The sequence below is a fragment of the Phragmites australis genome, chromosome 4 (assembly GCF_958298935.1).
Source record: "Phragmites australis chromosome 4, lpPhrAust1.1, whole genome shotgun sequence".
NCBI lineage: Eukaryota > Viridiplantae > Streptophyta > Magnoliopsida > Poales > Poaceae > Phragmites > Phragmites australis.
The window spans coordinates 37,012,094-37,037,414 of record NC_084924.1 but is presented as its reverse complement, the minus strand read 5'-3'; the positions used below and the strand labels follow the sequence as shown (position 1 = coordinate 37,037,414).

The following is a 25,321-nucleotide window of genomic DNA, read 5'->3' as shown; positions in this document are numbered from 1 at the left end:
CACCTCTGTCGATGTATCAGGAACCGGGGGTCTCCGAATCCCGAGGCCAGGCCAGCAATCCGCCACATGGCGCCATCCCGCGGAATCTCCCCCGCAAGGTGAAAAAGATCAAGTCCCGAGAGAGGACGCTCGGGGCCACAGTCGGTGGTCTCCGAGTATCCCAGTTTCCCGATGATCCACGAAGTCTAAGTGCCGGGAAGAAAGTGCTCGGGAAGGTGTGCGGTGACCTCCGAGCACCCAAATCCCCTGATGACCAGGAAAGCTAAGTACCGGGAGAAACGTGCCCGGGGTCGCTAGCGGTGGCCCCCTGGGCACCCAAGTATCCCGAGGACCCACCGAAGGAAGTTCCGGGAGAAAGTGCTCGGGGTTGCGTGCAGCAGCCCCCGAGCACTCGGTCCCCCGAGGAGCCGTACAAGTGTGCCCGGGAGAGAGCGCTCGGGGAGGTGAACAGTACCTCCGAGCACTCGGTTCCCCGAGGACAAGAAAGGGCATTCTCGGGAGAGAGTGCTTGGGGAGGTAAACAGTGACCCCCGAGCACTCGGTTCCCCGACAACCCAGAGAGCCCCCTAACAGTGGCCCCCGAGGGGCCCACCGATGAGGTGTCAGCCAGTCAAAGGCCCAATACCACATTTAAAGAGCGTGCGTGGCCTGTCACCTCTAACTGCTCTCGCCGCGCTCGGTGTCAGTTCCTGCCACGTTCTGGCAGAAGGGTGTGGGGTCATTGAATGCACGGGTCCCATCCCGTGCCATCCGGCCCGCCTCAGGATAACGTCGTAAGGGCCGAGGCGTTCTGTCTCCCGCGCTGCTGTGGCAGGGGAACAAGACAGGACGGGCACGCCGGGCCGCTCTGCGGCTGTCCGGTGGGCCCTCTCCACAGCGCCTGTTGACAGTGCATTTATGGTGACGGACGACCGGACGTGGGACGCATTTTCCACCCCCGGTCACTTCGCTCAGAGGAAATGATGACGCCCTTTCCATTTATGGTATCTTGGAACTCGTGCTCCCCCTCCCGTTCGGGGCACGCTGCTGCCGGCGGGTATTTAAAGCAGCCGGCAGCGCGGGCAAAGAGAAGTGAAAGAAAAAAAAAAGGAGGTGAGAAGAAAAAAAGACAAGCTTCGAAAGAGGAAACAATTGCTCACAAGCAGAGAAGAGAAGATCACAGGCCGAAGAACAAAGAGCCCCAGGCTCTAAGATAGATAAACATTCTTGTAACCAGCAATATCCTTGAGGGACTTTCTCAGGGCATTCATAGTATCCATACAGGAGTAGGGTGTTACACCCCGTGCGGTCCGAACCTGTCTAAACACCAGCGTATTTACTCCTTTCCGCATTAGATCACTCCGCACCACCGGCCATCGCATCCATACCCATTTATTTCTCCGGCGAACATATTCAGGATCATCCCCCCGACAAAATCTCTAAAAAGGAGTCCCCTAGGATCCCTGCGACAGGAGTTCACCCTCCGACAACCTCATTTTTCCATTGGGTGGAAACGAGCCGAGCCAGGCTCCGTTCGAACGAGCTCAGCTATGAGCGAGCCGAGCTAGGCTTATCTCGGTCAACATCCTGAGCTGAAAATCAGGCTCGGGACGTCGTAGCCGCGAAGGCACAAACCGCACCACGGCTGGCGGATTCATGGAGAGGAGGCACGGTCACGGCGACCATGGGCAGAGAGGGATCGGGCGGGCTGCGGCGCCGAGCGGAGACGTGTTGGGCGGGCGGGACCACAGGCGGAGAGGTGTTAGGCAGGCTACGGCCCTGGACGGAGACACGTCGGGTGGCCTGCGGCGCCGGGATGAGACGCGTAGGGCGGGCAATGGGCATGGGCGGAGAGGGGTCTAGCAGGCTGCGGCGCATAGCGGAGACTCGTCGGGCGGGCGGCGGCGCCAGGCAGAGACGTGTGTGGGCACGAGCGGAGAGTAGGAAGCACAGAGGAGTGGGCTTGTCAGCAAGGTCAGAGAAGCACACCGACCGATGTTGGGACGTCATCTCCAGAGCTCGGGCCTGGCTGTGAGGGAGGGAAGAGGAGCAACGGTTGTGGAGATTCCTGCAACTCCCTTTCGTGGATCTGGGCAGCAGCCAGTAGGACGAGCGAGGAGGAAGATCTATTGCTCTATGCAGTGGTAAAAATGAAGGAGAGAGAGCAGAGAAAGGAGGCCAAAGATGCCTGCGTGACCTGGGATTTGCTCACGGATTGGGCCAGCAAGCGAGCCAACATCGGTCCGAGCTCAGCTCGATGTGCCACCAAGCTAGGAGGCAACTCGGGCTCGGCTCATTTAACATTTCAGCAGAGCCCAATCGAGCTAGAGTCGACTCACGAGTCTCGAGCTTTATTTCCAACCTAGTAGTGCACTTCTTACTGTGCTATACTTATTCAGCAGCTTTGTCTAGACATCTTTCACTTTTAGTATATTAATTTAGCATGTATATGGTGAGCCACACAAAAAAAAAAGGAAAAAGAAAAGGGAAAAAAGTGCCAGTTCTCCATCCAGCAAAACAAGAGGAGCAATTCAATCACACAACCTAATGGCGGGCACTTTGAAAGAATAAAAAAAACAAGAGCAACAGTATCATGTCCTCTTCACATGCGGATCCGCTTTTTGCTGTGAAAGGTACACAAGTTTTTCTTTTTATATCTCACTGTTCCAAAGTAACCTTTGCTAAGTTGTCTCCGTCTAATCCGCCATAGAACTTAATATAACACAAAGAATATGTTTAGGCAGTGATCACATTAGCCGGCAGAAGTAACAGAGCATAAACAATGTCAAAACCACTAGCAGATAGCTCCAGGAATTGCATCGTCTGTGTGCAGATTTATCACTGGATCTGCAAGGCGGGGGCTCGTTTCAGACAAATATTTTTTATAGAATCCGATAGGAACTGGGGTCTGCATATTTTTCCCCCTATACAGGCCTTGGAACTCATTCTTTTTCTGCACGCAGATTTCTTTTGAGAACTTAAGGCAAAGTCTCTCCTCCAACGAATGCTCCTCTCTCGCTACTGGAAGACATTTTCCTTCAATTTTCCGGTATTTATCATGTAGAGCACCTAAATACTTCTTTTTGAGCTATATTCAATGTATTTGCTTCACACAATCCCTATAACATGCAATTAAGTTTATAATTTTGCAATTAAGATTCTTTTCCTTACAAGATTATACATTAATTCACTTAATAATGCCCAAAGTGCTTTTATGTCCGTTAGTGCTTAATTCAAGTAAAATTACAATACAAAATTTTAAGTGACTATCTCAACTAATATCAATATAATACAAGGTAGTGGAACTATAGCATCTAATGTATTTTTTTTAGATTATTCACAACTACTGTGCGGTCTACACCACTTTAGGTGACTACCATCAACATGTTAATTCACTAAATTAGAGGTCTACACCATTTGGTGACTACGTTCTATGTAATTCGCTGATATTCTAAATGAGTATAACACAAGTTAATAGGAACATAAGCGTCTACTGGCAAATGTTAGATTACGCCTTCTACTACTATAAGATCTACACCACATTTGGTGATTATCTTTAATGTGTTAGCTACATAATTTGATATCTATACTATATAATTCAAGTCTCAACTTGAATTTTTTACAAATTTTGCATCATTATTACAACATTATCATAGTGATTTTTAATTTACTTACTGTAAATTAATCAAATCTATGGTTAAAATCCGTATATAATGATCGGCAAAGAGTTTGATAAACTCGCACTCAGTGGTCATAATTATGTAACATGGGCAACGGACGTCAAGGTCAGTCATGTGTCGTGCGGAATAGTAGAGGTACTACCAACCTCTCCAATAGGGAGATCCACCGCTACCAAATCATGTTAAATATGATGTATTATACATATTGCATCATATCAATATGGATCTCAAGTCTGAGTATCTGATGGAAGAAAATCCGAGCATTATGAACAGCAGAAGATCACATGAGCATAGAAAATATGTTTGTCAAATTTACTTTGCACAACATGTTTGACAACTTAACTAGTCTTCTAATTCCTTAGATGCCATGTTATCTATGTCGCATTAAATATTATAATACAATATTGTATCAGCACTATGATACTACAATAAAGTATGTATGTATTCTATATATCTGATAAAGAATTACATACTAAATTCTTCAATTATATATATGAATTTCTACGGGAGTCAATCCGATAGTGGATGGCTATACCATAAATTATATACTTAGGCAAACTAAAATATCTTCAAATTCTTACTAAGAGATAAGAAAATATTTTGATAATCATTGGACGCGATGTAGTGATTGTTGGCTCTGATCGTGCTATAATTACTCTTTCTATGGGTTCGCAAGTCATAATCGTTATGCTATATTGTATCCCGATTTAACTCGTACATTACTAAGTTATAGAGATATCTATCGGAATGGTTTTCATATCAAAACTCATAATGACAACAAAGAGGAATTTCTCCTCTTAATTAAAATAACGGATATGACAATCTTCCCAAAATACCATCTAGATACATACATCAAATCACGTACCATATATTGCGTATAAAATATTTTTTTTGCATATAAAATATTTTTTTATCTTGATCAAATCAAGAATTGGCATGATTGCCTTGGTCACTCTATCTTAGAGATTATGAGAGAAATTATTAAAAATTCTATTGGTTATAGTATTCTCAAAATCTTCAGATTTATGTGTACCACATGTGTCACAGAGAATTTATTTTAAGGCCTTCTTACCTTAAAATTTAAAATGTGCCACCCAATTTCTTAAACATCTTCAAGAACATATATGTGGCTCTATTCAGTAGTATTATGAACCATCTAGATATTCTACAATATTGATTGATTCATCTACAAAATAATATCACATGTGTCCTTATACATAAGGCACCACAATTATGTCAAACACATTACTCACATAATTAAAATTAGAGAAAATTATCTTGGATGCAGGATCAAATCCATTTACATAGATAATATCGTTCCTTAACATGCATTCAATTACTGTTTGGCTTTGAACATTACTGCATTAAGTACTTTATGTGCACATTCATAATGGTCAAGCTGAATATCTCATTAAGAGAATCAATTTATTTGCATGATCAACTATAGAATTGTAATTTTTTAACATCTTTTTGGTGACATGCGATTTTACACACTGTATCATTAAACCAAATTCATTTAACTGCAATCATACGGCTCCCTCCGTTGCAGTTAATACATGAAAATTTGACTTCGGCTAAGTATTTCTCATCTGCGAATTGGTTACGTTCTGCATACCAGTATCACCACCGTACAACATATATCAAAGGGCATTGGAGATCCATATAAGGTATAATTATCCGTCAATCATATAATACCTCGAGTCCCTCATATGAGACATTTATTACCTATATGCTCATAACATTTTGAGAACAATTCTCGGTATTAGAGGGAGATTAATAAAAAAAAATGCTAGGAATTAAAAGAGAATGTCATACATGTTCATATTCAATCTTATATCCACGTAATAGAGATCTGAACCATTATTCAGAGCATCTTATATTTGCAATATATTGATAATCTATCAGATGTGTGTACCTGTCATAAAGGTGTCACAAAATCCTATATTTCTAATAGGAATGTGCCGGAAAGAGTGAAAGTACCAAACAAAATTACTCAACTTCCAAATCAAAAATAAGAGGGGAGAAGTGCGATCATAAAGGATAAAGCTTCTTACTAGCTATCGCGAAAACAGAGAAATTCCTCCTCCACGACAGTAAATGCAAATCAATACTAAGTTGATAGACATCTTATAGATATTCACTATCTAAACGCCTATGAATATTCAGCATCCAAATACCCAACAGAAATGTGTACACAAATTCAAATGTTGGGTCATAAGAACACTATAACTCCATTGTTTTAGAAAATACAGGAGTTAAATAGGATAATATTTTCATAAACTATATTGATTCTATAGTTTCAATCAATATCAAAGACTATAAATTGTCGACAAATATTTATTCTAAAAAATTCCAGAAAATCTTCAATTGGATCCAGACTAAAGTCCATGGCCATGGTAGGGTGTCTCAAGCACTCGACTGGACTAAATAGAAGGAAGCAATTGGGGTAAAATTGTACTTGTTTACAAAAAGAGATGTATTCACAAAGTAATACATACGCCTCCAATATATTCCCTACAGAAGCAAAACATATTTTTATTCTATAAGGTGGTGAAATAGCGAGGCTAGTAGCATAAGGTTTCACTCAGAGCTGTCATCAATTACGATGTTGCATACTCCATGGTATGTATGGAAATTATGTTCTCATATTCAATATCATTGTTAGATCAAATAAATTAGATAGATTCGGATATATAAATTCCTAATGGACTTCGCATTTTGAATCTAAATACAAATCGCAATATATATTGTGTACAGCTTAAAGTCATTCTATGACTTCAAATAATTAAGTTAATTGCGGTACAACTGACTAAATGAGTTTCTTCCACAGAAGGGTTATAATAAAAAGATATTGAACCTGAAGTTCTATATTTTAGTGCCATCAAAATGCTCATGTATCTTGTAAACCGTAACATGCCTGATATTGCATTTGCAGATAACTTGCTAACTTAAAAAAACGCATCTCTAATAACGCCATTAGCGGGAGTCAAAGAGGATATCCATAGATATCTTTATGACACAAAAGATTTATGTTTTTCTTTCAGAAAAATTAAGATATAACCATAGTGAGATATCCAAATTCTAGCTATATAATTGATCCTCATAACGCCAGCTCACATACTGATTTTGTAGTAATATAGCCATCTTATAGGAGTCATCAAAACAGATTCTAGTGGTTACTTCTATCTATAATTCTAAAACATCACATACATGTGTATAGCTTCGTAGAATGATCAAACACATAAAAGTCATGTGGTATTGGTTTCATTGAATCACCAATCATTATCTATGAAGATATGCATTGCTCAAATATAAACAGTTTATGTAAAGAGTAATATAACTAAACATATTGCTCTTAATTTGTTCTATCCTTGTAATAGAGAGATAGAAATCTTGTAAACTAAATCATGTGATTTATTTTCTAAGTTCTTACCAACTTTCACATTCTAAATATTCGTAGAATTGGTATGCGACTATTTCGAGATTTGCAAAGTTCAGGAGTTTATTCCTAACTAATAACATATTCATAATTATATTATATTTTTTTCTTTTATGAGTTTTTCTTATACGATTTCTCATATAAGATTTTAAATGAGACAATATCTATACACAATCATGTGTCCTATCTCTTATTTTTCATTTTGGGATTTTTAAAAGAGATATCAAAGATATATCTATTATTCTCTAAAATCGCTTATAGATTTTTTCCTTTTAAAGGTTTTCTCATATGAGTTTATAAAGCGACAATAATCAATATATGTTGTACTTTTTTCTTATTATTTTTTCACTAGATTTTAAATGAATTTTAATAATATTATTCCTCCTATTTTTCTAAGAGATTTTTCAGAGGTTTCAGCAACTTGCTCTGGAAAGTTCCAAGTGGTATGGGCATAAAAGCGTCCGTACCGCGCACCACAACCCTTTAAAAACATCCAAGACATGCTGCGTCTCAGCACGATCCGTGCTCCATCAGTTCATTCATGCACCTCATCTCGTATACGGCTCCAGCGGCCTCCGTTGTATATTCTTCGACCAGCCGACGCTAGACAACAGACACGTTTAAGACCACGTAACTGGTCTCTCCCTGACGAGAATTACAGATGCAGAACACAGGATTCACTCACCGACGGCAATGTTCGCCTGATCACTGAAAATAAACTGGTAACAGATAGTCACGCGACACAAACGGCAATTATCAAGATGAAAATTCCTCATAATCCTCGCGGTATTGACATGGAATTGAAACAAGAGTTCTGTCACGGGTAGATACAGAGCCACAGAAAACAAGAACAGAGACCCAGATGCTAAACAAGGAGGAGAGCGTAACAGAAAGGCAAAGAGTACGCGTTATTCGATTGTGCGCCATCGAGCTACTACTACTGCTGAAAGTCTGATGCTTCGGACTTGCAAGGCTGGTCTACTGAGGATTCGGCGGCCTGGAGTTGGCAGCAGAAACCCTCGAGCCCCACTCCAGCAGCTCTTTGCTGGTATCGTCCTTGTGCGCGATCACCTCGATGAAGCACAGGCAGTCCTTCTTCTCCCCCAGTGCCATCTCGATCGCCTCTGTCAGCTCCTCCTCGCACTTCACCTGTGCAAGTTATCGTAGCATCCATCAGCAACAGTTCCTCAGCTGTAATAGCATCAGCTAGTACCCTATGGACAATTGCTTACCTTGGAGGTCCAACATTTGCCCTCTCCATTGTACATGGCGTCTACAAGGCCAGTGTAGTTCCAGTTCTTGATGACATTGTAAGGTCCGTCGTGGATCTCCACCTCAATGGTGTACCCGCCATTGTTGATCAGGAAGATAATGCTGTTCTGCGCACACCGCAGCATAGTTGACATATCCTGTGCTGTCACCTGCAGAAGGTTCCCCCAGGATCACATTAGAATCGAGCCATTATCCACCAAACTGCAGCAGATAGAAACACATATTTAATCAGGTGATGAAACTTCACCTGGAAGCTCCCATCACCAATGCAGGCAATCACACGCTTATCTTTCGCTCCCTGAGCATAGCCGAGCAATGCACCTACTGACCATCCAATTGAACCATACTGCATTTGGAATTCATACCTGCAGCAAATAAACAATCCTCGTAAAAACAAGGCACAAAACAAATTATGGCAACCATTAGAACATTGTACCATCAGAATGCTCACCCACAGCCCTCCGGCAGCTTCAGCTTCTGGCAGTTGAACCACGAGTCACCAGTCTCGGCGATCACCGCGCTGTCACCTGTCATCATCTTCTGGATGTGCTTGAAGAGAACATTGACACGCAGCGGCTCATTCGGTTCGCTTTCCAGTGGCTGCCCTTCAGGCACAAAGATCCTCTTGTAGTTCTCATAGGCAGTGGTGTTCTTCTTAACCCTCTTAGCCAATTCTGACAAGAACTCCTTCATCATGACATATCCAAATGCCGGGCCATTCCCGACGATGACACGTTCAGGCTGGACGATGATGGCCTTGTCCTTCTTGAGGAGAAAAGAGTAGCCAACAGAGCTGTAGTCGTTGAAAATGGGGCCTGCAAAGAGGTAGGCATCTGCCGACTCAACAATCTCAGCACAGAAGGCAGTGCTAACGGCGCCCCAGTAGGTGCCCATGAAGTGGGGGTGCGTCTCTGGCACAAGTCCCTTGGCCGATGGCATCACTGCATAGGCATAGCCGCTGGCATCTACCAGATCGACAAAGGCCTTCCCTGCCTTCGCCACGCGCAGTTTGGGGCCGCCGACAAGCACCGGCTTCACCGCCTTGTTCAGGAACTCGACAGTTGCCTCTACTGCAGCCTCTAGACCCATCTTGTTGCTCACCCTGCAACATTACAACAGATCAATTTGTCAGATGACTTCAAATGGCATCAGATTGCAGTGCGATATTACAACACAATCAATTCATCAGATGACTTCAAATAGAATAAAACTGCACTGCATTATGACATCAAATCACTGTTCATCTAGGCTGAAGATTTCATCAGATGACTTCATATATAATCGAACTGCACTATCTCAATGCTACTTATTCAATTAGGCACTTCTCGACTAACAAAATCTTCAGTTCACACGTGACAGCACTCGGATCAATACATGCATTGCAAGTTCTAGAGGTAGAGAGATTGGGCGTAATTTCCATGATTCAATAAAAGCAGCATACGAATCAAACAATCAAGAGACATGGGGGTACCTGGGGGTCAGGAAGAAGGGCACGGGGTCGCGGCTAAAGGTGGGGTGAGGTAGCCCTGGGAGGTTGCAGCTGATGCTGAGGTACACCGGCTTGCTCTCCCTCAGCGCCGTCGCGATGGCTGTGTCGATCTGCTCGTGCGCGTCGTCCAGATTGGTCACCACCGCCTGAATCCACGAACAAAGCAAACAAGCCATCAACCAACCAGATTAAGAACCACCCAAAATCACAACAAGCAATTGGGAGGGGGGCACGAGCGCACCTGGTGGCAAGTGACGGACTGGAAGCAGCGCAACTCCTGGGAGAAGTCCGGGAGGCCGATGGTGTGGTGGAGGATGCGGTTGGTCCCGTAATCGTTGGAGTTGGGCCCGCCGGCGATGCAGATGACCGGCAGGTTCTCGCTGTACGCTCCAGCGATGGCGTTGAGCACGCTGAGCCCTCCGACGGTGAACGTGACGGCGCAGGCCCCTACGCCCCGCGCGCGCGCGTACCCGTCGGCCGCGTACCCGGCGTTGAGCTCGTTGCAGCACCCGACGAGGCACAGCCCGGGCTCGGCGACCAGGTGGTCGAGCAGCGTCAGGTTGAAGTCCCCGGGGACGGCGAACACGTCGCCGACGCCGACCTGCACCAGCCGCCGCGCGAGGTGCCGCCCCAGCGACGCCTCCCCCGCCGACACGGCGGCCGCGGGGCGCGCCGCCGACATCATCGGGCACCCCAGCGCCGACGCCGGGCAGCCCACAGCGCCGCTGTCCGCCGCCGGCGACGGCCCATCCACGGATCCGACGTGGGTGTCCATCGATCAAGCACCAATGGTGAGGGAGGATCAAGGGCGGTCGAGTGGAGTTGGAGCGGTGGAATCAAGTGAATATAATAAGATTTTCTGAGGGTTTTCTGAAGTTTGCGCTTTGACGTGTGTTCGTTCTGTTCGATGATTCGCAGAGGAGGCACCAGCTGCCCTTTTATAACGAGGTGGCACGCGGGGGCGCTCCATGAGATTTCTGTTAAAAACAGGGGTCTTCAAGTAAACCTCTCTCCTCTCAGGGAAACCAGGGGCCGCGGCCGGTGACGGGTGAGCCCGCGGCGCAATCACACCAGTGAGATGTATGTGTGGGTCGGGGTCGTAGCACGGGTCGGTGGTGGCCCCACGCGTCGGTGTGAGCGAGGTAGCCACCTGGTGGGTTTGGTTAGACTTCGCTGCGTAAACAGGGAAAGGCACGTGTGCGGTGGATGGTTTTCGGTTTGGTTTGAGGCGCACGTCACTTTTTTATAGTATTTGTTTGCTGTGCAAGGTGGACTCGATTCAGCAGCGCAAGCACCACCTGGCTCTGCCTCTGCCGCTGCGCGACCCATTCTCGGGGAGAAAGGTAACTTCGCACGGGACGTGGAGCCGTGGACACACCATTTACTCTCTATTGATTTTTTATATATTTTAAAATTTTATCTACATATTTAATACAAATCTTAATATAAATAAATGATTCTGATAATACATGTCTCTGTAAGTGCTAAGACCATCTCCAACCATATTCCCTTCATTTCGTTTCCTTCCTGATTCCCTTCCCCGTTCTCATTCCCTTTATTTCCTCTCATCTCCAACAGCTTCCCCTCGAGGGGAATCGCGAAGGGAAAGGAGAGAGAATCCCGTCCTGAAGGGAATGACTCTGGGAATCCCGTCGTGACGGGAACCGTGAAGTGAAAGCGTTGGAGCGCTGAAGGGAACGAAAATCCCGTCGTGAAGGGATTTTGGTCCCTGAAGGAAAACCGTTGGAGATGGTGTAATGAAATTTCTCTTTCCCGTTCTCGTCCGTTCTTACCTACAAGACGGCCACATCCCATCAGTGGTAGAGCCCCATCAGCGGCTGGCCTAGCGTTAGAGACTCGAATGGGAACGCAGCCACGAACCCTCAGGGAAAGTAGCAGCGAACGCGAAACAACGTCGCGGTATACAGCCCGGGCCGGAAGCATCGCATATGCTGATATGCCTCGTTCCAAAGAGAGAAGAGTCGCAGGCGTCGTCACGATATATCCACGCGCGTGTTGATAGCTCCCTTCTACTGCTTAATCTGTGAGTGATTACAGGCAAATGCAGACAAATCTGATCCCATTAGAATGAAAAGAATGAAGAGTCCATACTAGTATTATTACTACTCCATATACAGTAAGGGAACTCGTATTTTGAGCTGTTGTACTGTCTATCCATCTGAAAGACATTCTTGCTTCTTACGTATAGCCGTGAGAATGCAAGATCCAGTGCTCTGTTTCGTCATGTATGAGCAGTCGAGCATAAGCTTTTCTCGACAGAACGTGGTTAATCATTATAATCAACCAAGGGTCAGTCGTCGTAGACAAAAATGATCATCTGACACCACAGTCGAGTCTTTTTCAGAGCGAAACCGAGACGAGTTTTCCCAACGCATGACGCGCCGGCATGGTTGTACCGCTGGCTGTGGCCAACTTCTTTCTGTACGTTGCCCTTTCTTGCATCTCCCTTCAACATGCGACTCTAAGATCATTTCTAACCATATTTACTTTATTTCATTTTTTTTCTGATTTTCTTCTCTGTTTTTATTCCCTTTATTTTCTTTCATCTTCAACAACTTTCCTTTAAAAAGAACCGCGAAGGGAAATGAGAGAATCTCATCCTTAAAAAAATGACACTGAAAATTCCGTCATAAAGAGAACCGTAAAAGAAAATCGTTAGAACGCCGAAAAAAATGAAAATTTCTTTACAATACAAATATCACTCTGAAAAAAAATTGATAGGGCTAGTCTAAGTGAAACCCAGGGGCTAGTCCAAGGTCAAACCCAGGGGCTAGGCCCGTTGGACGTAATCCGTACGGAGTTCGTACGGCTACATGTATTATAAATGAATGATTCTGATAGTACTCTGCATGTACTCCTATTCGTTCGAGCTGCGACCGAACATGGCCAGTTGTAGATCGGCTGCGGCACAGCCGTCACGCAGTTCAATTCTGTGGTTCCCATGGTAGACACGACGAAGGAATCCGGTGGACGCTGTGGTACGGAATCATAGCCCGGAGTAATAATAGCCTGGATCGTGATCGTGTTTTAGGACTTTCAGGATTGACTCCATCACGGGTTAGAACTTTTTGGATTTACCACTCCATGCATCAGCGTTACATGAAAATTTGTCACTTTTCCCCTTTTATTAGGTACCTGATGCTTGGGCATGCGGGGCTTTGGGACAGGGCCTGAAAAAGGCTCGGCTTGAAACGCCTGACAGGCCCCAAGGCCTGAAAAGCTGATTCGTGTGGCTACACAGTCTGAAAAGCTAGAACCCGGCCCATCCTTGGAAAATCAGGACGGGCTGCCATAAGAAGGTGTACCTCGCCCTTTCTCTTCTCTCACTGGTACACGACCCAAGAGATGGAGCAATTTTTACTTTTATATTTTTTAATTTGGAAGAGATAGACGTCAATTTCGAAAAAATGTAAAAATAGGAGTCTTTCGGAGGATGATAAATAAATCTCGCTTATTCAATAGAATATATATATATATATATATATATATATATATATATATATATAAAATGTGACTAGCGTACTGTAAACTGTTATATCATTCTTAGTTATGATCTCAAAAGCAGTATAGTTATGATTTATAAGATATGCTAGTTACTACAAATATATATGGTCGTAACTTGGTACTTTCTCTGGTCGTAACTTGGTATCTTTTTTGATCGTAATTATGTACTTTTTGTCATGTGATCGTAGCTCATTCACTTCTGCTCACACTTTCAGTTACGATCCACAAGGTAGATCAGTTACTACAAAAGTAGTATCATGTTATAATTATATAATGATCCTAAAACTTCATCAAAATATAGCCTTCATGTCCCCTCCACTTCGACCATTGCATACTGCAAGAGTGAAGCTTCCATGGCGGAGGAGGCTTCGTCTGCGCAACCGAGCCCCGCGGCCTCCCGCCCAGTCTGTTGCATTGTCAAGCTAGGTGCTCTCTCACGCCCTCTACCACGATATGCCTCCTTTTCCTTGCGTGCCTGTGTAGCCATGCATGCCTCTCTGGCATCGATTGATTTGAGAAGCTATGGTGGGGTGGTGCAGGTGGAGCGGCGATCGCGAACAAGGGCGAGCTGGAGAGCATCAACGAGGGCAGCATGCAGTCAGTGTGCATGTAGCTAAAGTAGGCCATGTCCGATACCGATGATGCCAGCCTGGAGAAGGTTCTGGGTATGGATTGGAGCAGGAGGAGTGACGATCCGACTCGATCGGCCGTAGTTGCGCAGTGCAAGTCTATTTTGCACCTAGACGCAGAATAGACTTGGCGCGTATGTGTATGGTAGAAACAAACCCTAACCTTTACAAAGAATTAAAGAGAGCATGAAATAATTCAAACCCTAACCTTTACGAAGAATTAAAGAGAGCATGAAATAATTTAAACCCTAACCTTTACGAAGAATTAAAGAAAGCATGAAATAATTCAAATATTTTTTGCAAATATAATATCAAGTATTATTATAGCAGAAGATCATAAGTTAGGATATACTACCAGAATGAAATATTAAGAGAAATAGAAAATATTAATACTCACTAATTGGAAAGGCATAAAGAAAATTTCACAACATCATCTATATAATGCCACTACCACGAAACAAGGTTATAATAATAAAGGAGTAGTCAAAAGGTATTTTAATAAGTTATCTAATCCTTTAGGGACTATGATACTTGAAGAATACAAAAAAGAAATTGAAGGCAATGTAGTAAATACATCTAAAGCTATAATATTTGTATTTAAGCAATTAAGAAAAATATGTACAAACATACAAGCCAAGAGATCTAAAAGGGCAAACAATATCATCGCCCAACTAGAGGGCGAGGAGAGGCCACCTGACTTGCCACCGTGGCCTACATGACCGCCACCAAGACCAAGAATGGATCGCCTGCTAAGAGGACAAGATTTATAAAAATATCCCACTTAGTAGACGAGAGGAGGGAGCTGCACTCCTGGTGGGTCTGGCAAATGGATCATCCACTGAGAGGATGAGATTTAGAAAAATATCCCTCTTAGAGTGTTGGAAAAGGGACAAGGAAATTTCTCGCTCTTTGGGAGGGTGAGAAATGCCTTGCTGTCATCAAAGGGCAAAAATATGTCTGAATTCTCATTTTAATCTAAAAAAAAGAGAGGCTTGAGAGGAGAGGAGGGCAAGAGAAGAATGGCAAAGCCCTGTCGGATTTGATCTTCATTGTCGATAATTTACGTAATCTCGTTACTGGCTTTTGATCCCTATTAGGTTAGCCAACAGACCAAGGTTCAGATCTTATGAACATATAATGTTTGGGTAGTTGTACTGTTATTTTTTGTTGTAGTATTTTATAGGATTTAGTGGTAGATTTTTAGAACAAGGTAGAGTAACAATGAAACCTAGGATTTGATAGTTAGATTAGTTGTTTGAGGTATTTAGGGTTATAATATTTGAAATATGTTTTATATGTATTGTTATTTTTTATAAAGTACTTAGGGTTTAGTATTTTTTTTATTATGTTTAGGTTATGTAGTTTAGGGGTAGTTGTATTGTTATTTTTTGATGTATTTTGTGGTTATTCTAAGTTTTCAAGCATGTTATTACAAACTGTGTTTTGTTAAATTCGTGGTACGTTGTGATATAAAGCATGTACGCCTACTGGGGTTGGGGACCACTACTAGCACTGGAGCTGCTTGACTCACAATTGGATGGCAGGCACCACTCCTTCCTAATAGTTGTTCGAGGGGGGGGGGGGGTTAAACTCATGGTGTTGCGTCTATGGGTTCCAGAGGAGGTCATGACTCATGAGGTTGGATGAGCATTGGATCCCCGGGTTTGCAAAACATAGTTTTCACGTGCCTACTGTCTGTTGTTCGTCAAGTCTTCTCCGTGCATAACTTGAACATATTTTGTTTGTAGGTTGCACGCAGCGGGGCTACTCCCACTCAACAGATTGGTTGAGGTGGACGAGGCGATCAGACGAGCATAGGCTACAAGGTGGTTCTCCTATGATCGATCCTGCAACATTTTTGGACCAATGGAGGCCCAAAACACACATGTTGCACCTTCCATGTAGGTAGATAGTGCCTACACTACACGACGTCTCGTTCCTACTTGGCCTACCTTGCATTGGGGTCACGGTGGCTGTGGATATGGAGCCTAGTTGGTGTGAGGACCACCTAGCACACTTCTCTAGCGTTATTGGAGGGTTGATTCCCCCGTGTATAAGTTATTTGTTGCGAGCAAGATGCATAGCGCTACGAAGAAGTGGGTCCTTTGGTTCACGACACATTATTTTCTATTTCATGCTTTCTTGTTACATTCTTGCTTTATGTGCTTAATTTTCTTGTTTTTACTAACAGGCAGATTACATCCATCACAAGGCTGACAATGTCACTGTGTGTAGCCGTGTAGGCACTTGGAGGCCTACCTGCTCTAGTTGTTCGATCTGATCATGTTCACCAGCACGTACGATAGCTCAGTGAGGGAGGGCATGATCCACTACACTAGGCAGATAGCCAATGCCCCATTAGAGGAGGTCCCCCAATATAGTTGGGCTTCAGCTATGCTGGCCACGACGTATAGGGGTCAGTGCGAGGTCTACATGAAGGTGGATTGGATTGCCATCTTCACCCATTTCTCGTTGCTTGTTCAGCTATGGTCCTACGAGCTACTCTCTATTGGGCGACTGCTTATGGAACATTCGGTGTACCCTGCCATGAAGTCCAGGCCAGATGACAAGGACAGACCAACCATGAGTTCTTTGTGGTGTCGACAACGGGTAAGTTATCTTGTGATCCATACGTCTCATGTATTCAATATTTTGCTTCTTTGATTTAATGCATATGACGAGTCTTTTTTTTAAGCCAACATGGGCCCACGTGTAGATGCGTAGGTCATACCTTGACTTTATGGCCCAGTTGGACACGCTCATGGACGACAACATACGGTGGACACCGTTCAGTGAGGTGGACGCCCACAACTGTTCATCCCACGAACTCTCTTCATTGTGTGTTATGGATATGGACTACTAGATGACTAGGAAGCCATTGGTGTTTAACATCTTCATCGAGGAATACGTGTCACACGGGGTGATGCACTGATTCGATCTTCACCAGCATTATCTCGTAGACGTTGTCCACATCGTGGCTCCTCATGTTTACAAGTAAATGTTATGAATTGCTTTTTCCAATCATTATTTTTGCAATGTTATTGAGCTAATACACCATAATGTCTTGCAGGATGGCGCGATATGGGTGCCACATGTGGAGCCTTAGGTGACGTTGTGGGAACATGCTCTAGAGGACGTTATTTAGGAGGACCAGCCACACTCTGTCGAGGCCTTTGTGGAGTACCAGCATTGGTTCCTACCACAGACACAGACACGGGTCACATTCATGCCACCTGAGGTGCAGAGGCACAGACTGAGAGTGAAGGACATATACCTAATGCGTAGGGACTAGGCCTTGTCATTGGTGGTATGTTTCTTTCGTAACATCTAGCGTTCTACCCTTAGATTAACTTTCAAAGTACTTATGTTAAGCTTCATATTATTTGTTCGAGGAGGGACCTTGTGCAACAAGTACATGTGGAGGCCAGTCAATATATCCAACACGCGAGACAAGGGCTAGAGATCTCTGCGTCAGAGGTGCTGGCGTCGCTTATGAGGATCTACAAGCAGACGAGCAAGATCTTGACAATGACCTCTTGTCGCGTCAGGACTGACATTGTTCCTCCACTGTAGTCGCCTCACTCGACGTCGACTTTTACTGCTCGGTCTCCTCACCTGTCCTCAATGTTTACGGCTTAGTCTCCTCTAACCCCACGTCCATCATACTTGCCAGATACTTCAATCAAATAATGAATATGTTGCATTACATGCACTTAACATAGGTGGACTCAACAAAATCTTGTTTCACTTTCCATCATGGTTCCATAGTTTGGCGCCATGCCGTTTGCCACATATGCCTCTGGGTCATGGTCGTGCGCTCCTCCCATGGACAATGGTAATTTCGTCAACAATGGATTCTCTACTTCGTAAAGTTTATTGTTGCCTGTTATACTAACATGTCGTACTCCGTAATGCATATTCAGGGTTCAATGATTGTGATGAAGAGGAAGATGAGGCAGCAACACACCCTTAGCGTTATGTGCGTCGCTCTCCTCAGTACGACATCGACACCTTCTTGAACTAGGGTGCTTCGCATGAGGTGCTTGGTCCATCCCGGTTGACGGCACACCTCCCATACTAATGCAACAAAGTATGAGAAGTACGCGATGTCTGCTCACACTTGCTAGCCTACACAGATAATGGTTCTATCAAACCTTCTCACTTACTCAACACACCATGTGAGAAGCACGGGGCCACAAAACGCCGAAGCCTGGTTCTCGCCTATTGAACAGGTGATGAGGCCTATTTTATCAAATTTTTGAAATAGGTCCATTTTGACTAAATTAAAAATTAAAAATAAAAATCCCAAGAGATGCTGCCGCTCCTGTCGGCCCGAAGCATTTCGCACCAACACCACCATTTTTTTTTTACTGAAACGTGCGTGACAGCCATGGAGAAACGTCAGTGGAATATTAAGCGTCAGTGACAAAGCCACACTGACCGTGGCGGCGAGAAGGACGCAACAGTGAGCGGGGTCGTTGTCGTCCCACGTCCATCGTGCGTCTAGGCGACGCTCGGTCCTGTTCCGCAGGACCAGCGGATGAGCTGAGGCCACCAAACTCGCCTCGGTTTCATTAAGGCCAACACCAGCTCCAATTAGACCTGACCTGCGTATTGTACTATGCAATTAAACCTGCTCCTCTTGAGTCTCAATTCATGAACTGCAGGGTTGCTCTAGTTGGAGGCTCTGGGATCAGAGCTGAAACCATCAAATTCTATGCCGTGTGAATATTTCGCCACGCTATTGATCTTCTGATGACAGGAGAAAAGCTGGAGCGGAAAAGGTAAACGTTGAATAAGAGCAGTAACTTGGAATTGAAGAACAGCAGGCAGGTAGGTCGCAGGACTGGCGAGTAACAGGTCCAGCAAAATGTACCTGACCACCTGTGTTTCTTTGGAAACGGCTAGTGTTTGTGAAGCAAGTAGCACCAACAAACGAGTTTTAGGGTATTACTATCCTACAAGATATAGTATCCGTATCGCGTTCTTATTACCAAACCTTAAAACATGATGGCCAGCTAGATGGTTCCTAGTGAAAAATGTTCTCAAATCAAGCCAGTTTGGTTTGCACAAACTGTTTCTACGAGAAACAAGCCAACGCGAACTAAATGGGAGGGCAGCGCCCGTTTCGCTCCGGAAACACGATCGAAAACGCAGAACGATTCACAAAACAGGCTAGAGGGCGATTTGTAGGAGGAGAAGGGAGAGGGTGGTTCCTAATATGCCCCATAGCTCTGCGTGCCCGCACCGAGATCCATCGAGCTCTATCGAGATCTCTCTGCCTCCCCCTCTCTCTCATGCCTGAGCCTTCCTCACCCTCCCTTATCCTCTCCCCTCTCTCTCTACTAGGTGGCCCCTCGAGCCAAAATAGGATTATTGTTACACCATTAAAATCGGCTAAAATACTTTAAAATACATAGTAAAAATAACTCCAAACATTATAAAACTTGTTGATTTTGTATTGATATGAGCACATGTTAAAATAACTAATAACCATGAAATACTCAGAAAAACAAAAAACAACAAATCAAGCCAAGAGTAAATTAGTCAATTACACCACCATCCTCTCGTTTAAGAAACTGAATCCAATCAGCTACCAAACGATTTTAAGATAATTTCTATTTATCAGAGAAACGTTTCCAAAGAAAATCCAGAACCAAAACATTTCTAAAAGAATCTAATCTGTACCCAATAGGCCCTCGGATGCAATTTGTGATCAAAATCGCGTGATGGGATCAGTCAGCGAAGCCAGCGTGCTAATGGCGTTCAAGGAAAGCGATGCATACCTTCAGCCCCAGACGACCCCATCAATCTGTTGGATCTTACTGTAGCCTGGACTGAGAATGATTGCAATGCTCACTCCCTGGTACAGCTGACCTGCAATTAGGCGACTTAGCTCCTCACATTTATGAGTGTCACTTCCGTTCCATCTTTATGCACAGAGGCACATTCAATCAGGAGGTCCACACACAGATCTTGACGAGGCATCTTTCACAGTTCATTTCATGCACCATACAGCATACATGCAGCAGTTTCAACAATAAATTCTGAAGGAAAAAAAGGGTGAAAACACGTAGAACTTGGTTAATACTCAGGTGCTTCTGCAGTTCTGCTGCGTGTGGCCTCAGATGCAATCTAAAATGTGGAAGTTGAGACAATGAAATCAATGATCTCCTTCAACATGTCAGCAATTCCCTACGCATCAGGGAACTTTAAATTAGAACCCGTACACCACCTTACAAAGGGTAACTTCTTGCCGTCACCTTACTATGCTATCTTTACACTATACTTCTTGCTGTGTTGCCACCTCTGATAACAGTTTCAGAGCCTTAATATGTAGCCTTAATATTGTAGGTCCATATTGCCATTTGCCCCCCTAAACCTATTGATAAGTGGCATAAACATATGTGTACCTTTCTTCAGGTACCAAATGAAAAGCTTTATTTGAATCTTCAGAGATCAGAAGGATTATTTCTGCAAGGTTTGCTGCTACTGCAATAACAACGGTAATCAGAAATTATAAACATTACTCCACAAAGTTTACAGTTACTTCAACAAGACCTACAATCTGAAAGAATGTAACATCTTTGTGTATTCTAGAAGGTAAACACATTCAGAGTTTCTTTGTCCTTTTATTATCGGTCGGCTTTCCCTTTATTTCCTTTTCTTCCTCTGATTCAAATCTTTTACTTGTCTCTTATTAGCCAAAGATGAAAGATGTCCACTGGCTGGTAAAGGAGCTCCATCTGAATTCCTTTTACACAACTTGAGACAGAAGAAAGCTTACAATCAAGCTTTGAAGTAAGAATAAACAACCAATGGAATCAAGAAAGCAACATAATTTTCGGGAAAGAATGGAAACAAGAAAATAAAGGGAAAAAGAAAAGGAGGACAGACCAATCTAGTTTACCTCTTTGCTAGAGTAGAATAGCACACCAACAGCTAAAGCTAAAATAAAATCTTAACCACCTACTGAGCTCAAATCCAGGAAACAGACATGGGTAATTTAATTCAATCAAACTGGCACACAGGTAAAAAAGAAAAACATGTAAAGCCTGTATGGGTGCATTTTCTTTAGTCAAGTTCCATAGACATGTCAGCTACCCCATAGCAATCACTTCAAGGACAAGTAATTAGCCCAGCAACAGCTCCTACCTAACTTAATCCCCCACCCTTTCTTGCTTGCACAATAATAAGTTTCTCTTGCGTAGGCTCAAACAATGATACAGCACCTCACTTTAAAACATCACCTTTAATGCTAGCATTATATGAGTGAGGAGGTAGGAGACATCTATAAACTATAAGAGAGGAATCAATAGCACCATACTGAAACATCATTCCTCTGATGAGGAAGAGATGATGAGGGAGGGCGATGCGTGTGTTGCGCTTCTGAGAAGCAAGCTCCATGGCTTGCTCGAGAGGAACCGCACTCTGGAAGAGGAGAACAAGCAATTGAGACACCAAGTGAGCCGACTGAAAGGTCAGGTCTCCTCTCTCGAAGGGCAGGATAATGATAAAAGGATGCTGTGGAAGAAGCTGGAGAATTCTACAACCAGCATCAGCTACTCCAAGGAAAAGCAGTTTGTCCAGAACAACGAAGAAGCAAAGGAAGCCGTAGATCTCAACAACTCATTGTGTTACAGCAGGCAGCAATTCTCGAGGACAACGCTAATGAGATCAAGGGCACCAAGGGTTCCAAATCCACCGCCCAGTCCGACATGCATCAAACCGGTGATAAACGTGAGAAAGGAAGGATGCATGGCTCCTCCTCCCCCACCACCTCCATTACCTTCCAAGTTGCAGAGGAGCACAAAGGCAGTACAAAGGGTGCCAGAGGTAGTCGAGTTGTACCGGTCGTTAGTGCGACGTGAAGGAAAAAATGATTCAAAGTCTGGATCTGCGGGAACTCCAGTGGCCACTAACAGCCGAGAGATGATTGGGGAGATTGAGAACAGATCAGCTTATGTTTTAGCTGTAAGTACAAATATTCTCTAACATTTATAAGCATAAGTAGGTACAAATATTGTTTTACTTATATGTGTTAGCCATCAGTTCTTTATAGGATTAGAGACATCAGAGAAGATATGGACTGCCACCAAGAAATTAATTTCTGAATATCTCTTCCATTTCATGCACAAGGGAAATCTATTTTTGCATAACATGTTCCTTCATCATTCAAAACTTCTAGATTCATCAGAACATGTCATTTCCTCTCCTTCCATCCATGTGACAAAAAGATTCTTCACCAATTTTTGTCTTGTTCTTCTTTCTAGAGTTGATGATAATTCACAACTCTTTAGTGGTACCACTGATAGTAAAATATGTAGTGGTGGATACTACTTTGTACAAGTAAGTGTAGAACTTGAGTCATGCTTTGATATTCCTCATATGCCCCCTTCAGTAAAAAAAGGGGGACATTTTGGGACGCGCGCAGCGAAACCTTTTAGACTTTGGCTGTTAGCAACTTAATAAATATTAGGTGATGATATGTGTATATTTGTTGCAAAATGTTATTTTATAATATTACAGTTTTACTGGGGTTAATAAACATGTTACAATGGAAAGTAATGGTCAAAGTGGCGTTTTGGATACCGTCTCAATGTCGCAACTGTAACTTACTTGTGACTGTAGCGAGTATCAGTGATTTCCTCTTATAATTTCCGTTCCAACAGATTAAATCAGATGTAGAAAATCAGGGTGAATTTGTGAACTTCCTGGCAAGTGAAGTTCAGAATGCAGCGTACAAGGAAATAGCTGATGTTGAAGAGTTTGTGAAGTGGCTAGATGGAGAATTGTCATACCTTGTGGATGAAAGGGCAGTGCTCAAGCACTTCCCTAACTGGCCTGAGAAGAAAGCAGATGCCATGAGAGAAGCGGCATTCACCTATCGAGATCTGAAGAACCTAGAATCAGAAGCATCATCCTTCCATGATGACAGGAGAGTGGCTACACCTATGGCTCTCAAGAGCATGCAAGCTCTGCAGGATAAGTGAGTAGATGAGTTAACTGTATTTTAACTCAAAAAGAAATAGTTGCATTACTAATTTTATTGAACTCTGTGGTATGGTACTATCAAGTAATCAACATTCACCTAATTGTACTTTCCCTTGCTGTAGAATTGAACAAGGTATTCATAATACTGAACGAGTAAGGGACAGTGCAAGTGGAAGATACAGGGATCTTAAGATCCCTTGGGAATGGATGCTCGACTCCGGAATCATAAACCAAGTGTGTAATCCAATACTTATATGACACATCAAATGAATCATGTTGATAGATATATGACACATATGGTGCATGCTCATGCTACATTAAACAGCTAAAGATGGCTTCGTTGAAGCTTGCAAAAGAATACATGAACCGCATTATGATTGCACTGAAGTCAGATCCATTTGCAAACGATGAGGAGCTGCTTCTGCAAGGTGTCCGCTTTGCCTTCCGCATACATCAGGTAGGTCGGTTCCAATCACGAATTTGCATTGTGTGTTACTATGTATAAGACTAGTTAACTAATTGCACCAAAATAATTTTACAGCTTGCAGGTGGCTTCGATGAAGGATGCCGGAAAGCATTTCAAGAACTAAAGATGTATGCAAGCAAGTCAGAGTGATCTGAGTTTACATGTGTTCAAATACAAGTCACCAAGATCAACATAGATGATCAAGTTTTGCCAAATCTGGTTCCAAGTGGAGTCCACCAAATCTTGATGATAATTTTGCACACAATTTTATAAAGCTTAATTTATTCTGCATCCAAGTTGCTGATCTCTTAGGTACAAGTTGAGGCTCTGAAAATTCTAAATGCATCTTACATATGACCCTTAACTCAGTGAACAATCCATGGTTACATCTAAAATTTCAGTTGAGGAACTAAAGTTCAACTTATTTGCTACTTTGTTTTGTATAAATCAACCAGACAACCAACATAAGAGTCCCCCAAGATCATCAGGTGAAATCTTACTATGAAGTACCAATGTGAAAACAATACATGAATGATCAGCCTATGAGCTTTTTTACCATCGTTGGAGAGGTACCAAGAGGCACCACTGACTATAACTTGAAAGGTACTAAAAATTGGTACCTCCAGTACCAAATTTTGGTACCTCAGGTACCAAACTCAAGCTATAATTTTGGTACCTCTTGGTACCTTTCCAAGGACCGTAAAAAGGCTCTCAGCCTATTATGCATGCTTGGAAACAGTAAGTGTCCCTTTAATTCCTAGTGAAGATTCACAACCATAATTCATCGAAAAAAAAGATTCACAACAGTTAGAACTTAGAAGTCATTGGATAAATCTGTTGCTGATAGTTCTATCTCTAGTGATTTTATCTCTGAACTGCAGAGCTCTAGGCTTATTTGTTCCAGAATTTTTTTAGGATTGCTGAAGAAAACAGATAGATTAGTTCTCAAAGTTCAAAACTGGACCATTGCTTCCACTACTCAAACCCGTGAAACAATTACCTGACAATATTTTTGTTTCTTGGCTGTAGCAAAGTTTATAAGACATTAACTAACTATCATCTCCACATCTATTTTTGCGAACCTGAGGCCGGTTTGGAATGAACAATTTTTCCTATCCCTACAGGAACTGACCTGTTTTCTATGAAATTCGTACCAAATTCTCATGTTCCTTAACCCTAAAGGATCACGTTGGTTGCTAAAAATGCACAAGTGTTCCAGTTGGCAAATCTCTACAAAATAAAAAAACTACAGAAATTCCAGAAGGCTGCTCACAAGAAAAAAAAAAAAGACACGGGCACCTATCAACTAGATACTGCCTACCTTTCCAGCTTCCTGTTTCCCGTTGCTGCATATCGAAGGCAGGCATGAGCGAGATACAGAATGCGCACGATTATTCATTTGCGACTAAGCCCTATCGAGGATTTAATCACCCAAGACAAACGCATAATGAGGGCAAGGACGCAGGCATCAGAAATGCATAATGGCTTGCTAAATCTACAAATTCACACAGGAATGAGGGCAAAGAATTACTCCTATTGAGCAATCGCCCACAAGTACCTGGATTCCCGCGGCCCTTCTTGGGTGAATTCCTAGCTGCGGTGGACGCGAATTCGCGGCGGAAACAACCGTCGGGGTCGGTCCAAATTGACGTCATCCTGTCGCGGCAACGCGCTGCCGCCCGCCGGTCGCCGACGTTTACTTCTGCCCCGCCCGCACTTTTTCTCTAGGCTTCGTGGAGACCCGATCGGGGCGGCTCGCCAACTCATCCGGGTCCATGGGTCAGCGAGTCAGCGAGACGCTCTCGCGCCGTCGCCGTCGCCGTCGCGCACCAACTTCCCGGCACTTCG

The 25,321-nt window shown here is 43.6% G+C and overlaps 2 protein-coding genes and 1 long non-coding RNA gene across 4 annotated transcripts; 1 reads left to right on the top strand and 2 right to left on the bottom strand.

Annotated features, from left to right (window-relative positions):
• Positions 1-7,851: 7,851 nt before the first annotated feature.
• LOC133916318 (pyruvate decarboxylase 2) lies at positions 7,852-10,762 on the bottom strand. Its single transcript, XM_062359938.1, has 6 exons — positions 10,101-10,762; positions 9,842-10,005; positions 8,822-9,472; positions 8,618-8,735; positions 8,331-8,519; positions 7,852-8,247 (listed from the first exon to the last, which is right to left on the bottom strand). Exons 1-6 carry the CDS (start codon positions 10,632-10,634, stop codon positions 8,077-8,079), a joined length of 1,827 nt encoding a protein of 608 aa, XP_062215922.1. The 5' UTR covers positions 10,635-10,762; the 3' UTR covers positions 7,852-8,076.
• A 9,753-nt stretch (positions 10,763-20,515) lies between these two features.
• On the bottom strand, positions 20,516-25,279 carry LOC133916317 (uncharacterized). Its single transcript, XR_009909482.1, has 3 exons — positions 25,032-25,279; positions 22,815-22,991; positions 20,516-20,778 (listed from the first exon to the last, which is right to left on the bottom strand). It is a non-coding gene; the product is annotated as an uncharacterized LOC133916317 (long non-coding RNA).
• On the top strand, positions 21,216-23,764 carry LOC133916315 (INCREASED PETAL GROWTH ANISOTROPY 1-like protein 1). Of its 2 annotated transcripts, XM_062359934.1 has the most exons (5): positions 21,220-21,987; positions 22,686-23,002; positions 23,130-23,241; positions 23,333-23,464; positions 23,549-23,764. In XM_062359934.1, the coding sequence occupies exons 1-5, from the start codon at positions 21,370-21,372 to the stop codon at positions 23,621-23,623; spliced, it is 1,254 nt and encodes a 417-aa protein (XP_062215918.1). In that variant the 5' UTR covers positions 21,220-21,369; the 3' UTR covers positions 23,624-23,764. The 2 variants fall into 2 exon arrangements, with proteins under 2 accessions (XP_062215920.1, XP_062215918.1); XM_062359936.1 differs by lacking the exons at positions 22,686-23,002; positions 23,130-23,241; positions 23,333-23,464; positions 23,549-23,764 and adding an exon at positions 22,066-22,676 and having other exon boundaries at positions 21,216-21,987.
• Positions 25,280-25,321: the final 42 nt, after the last annotated feature.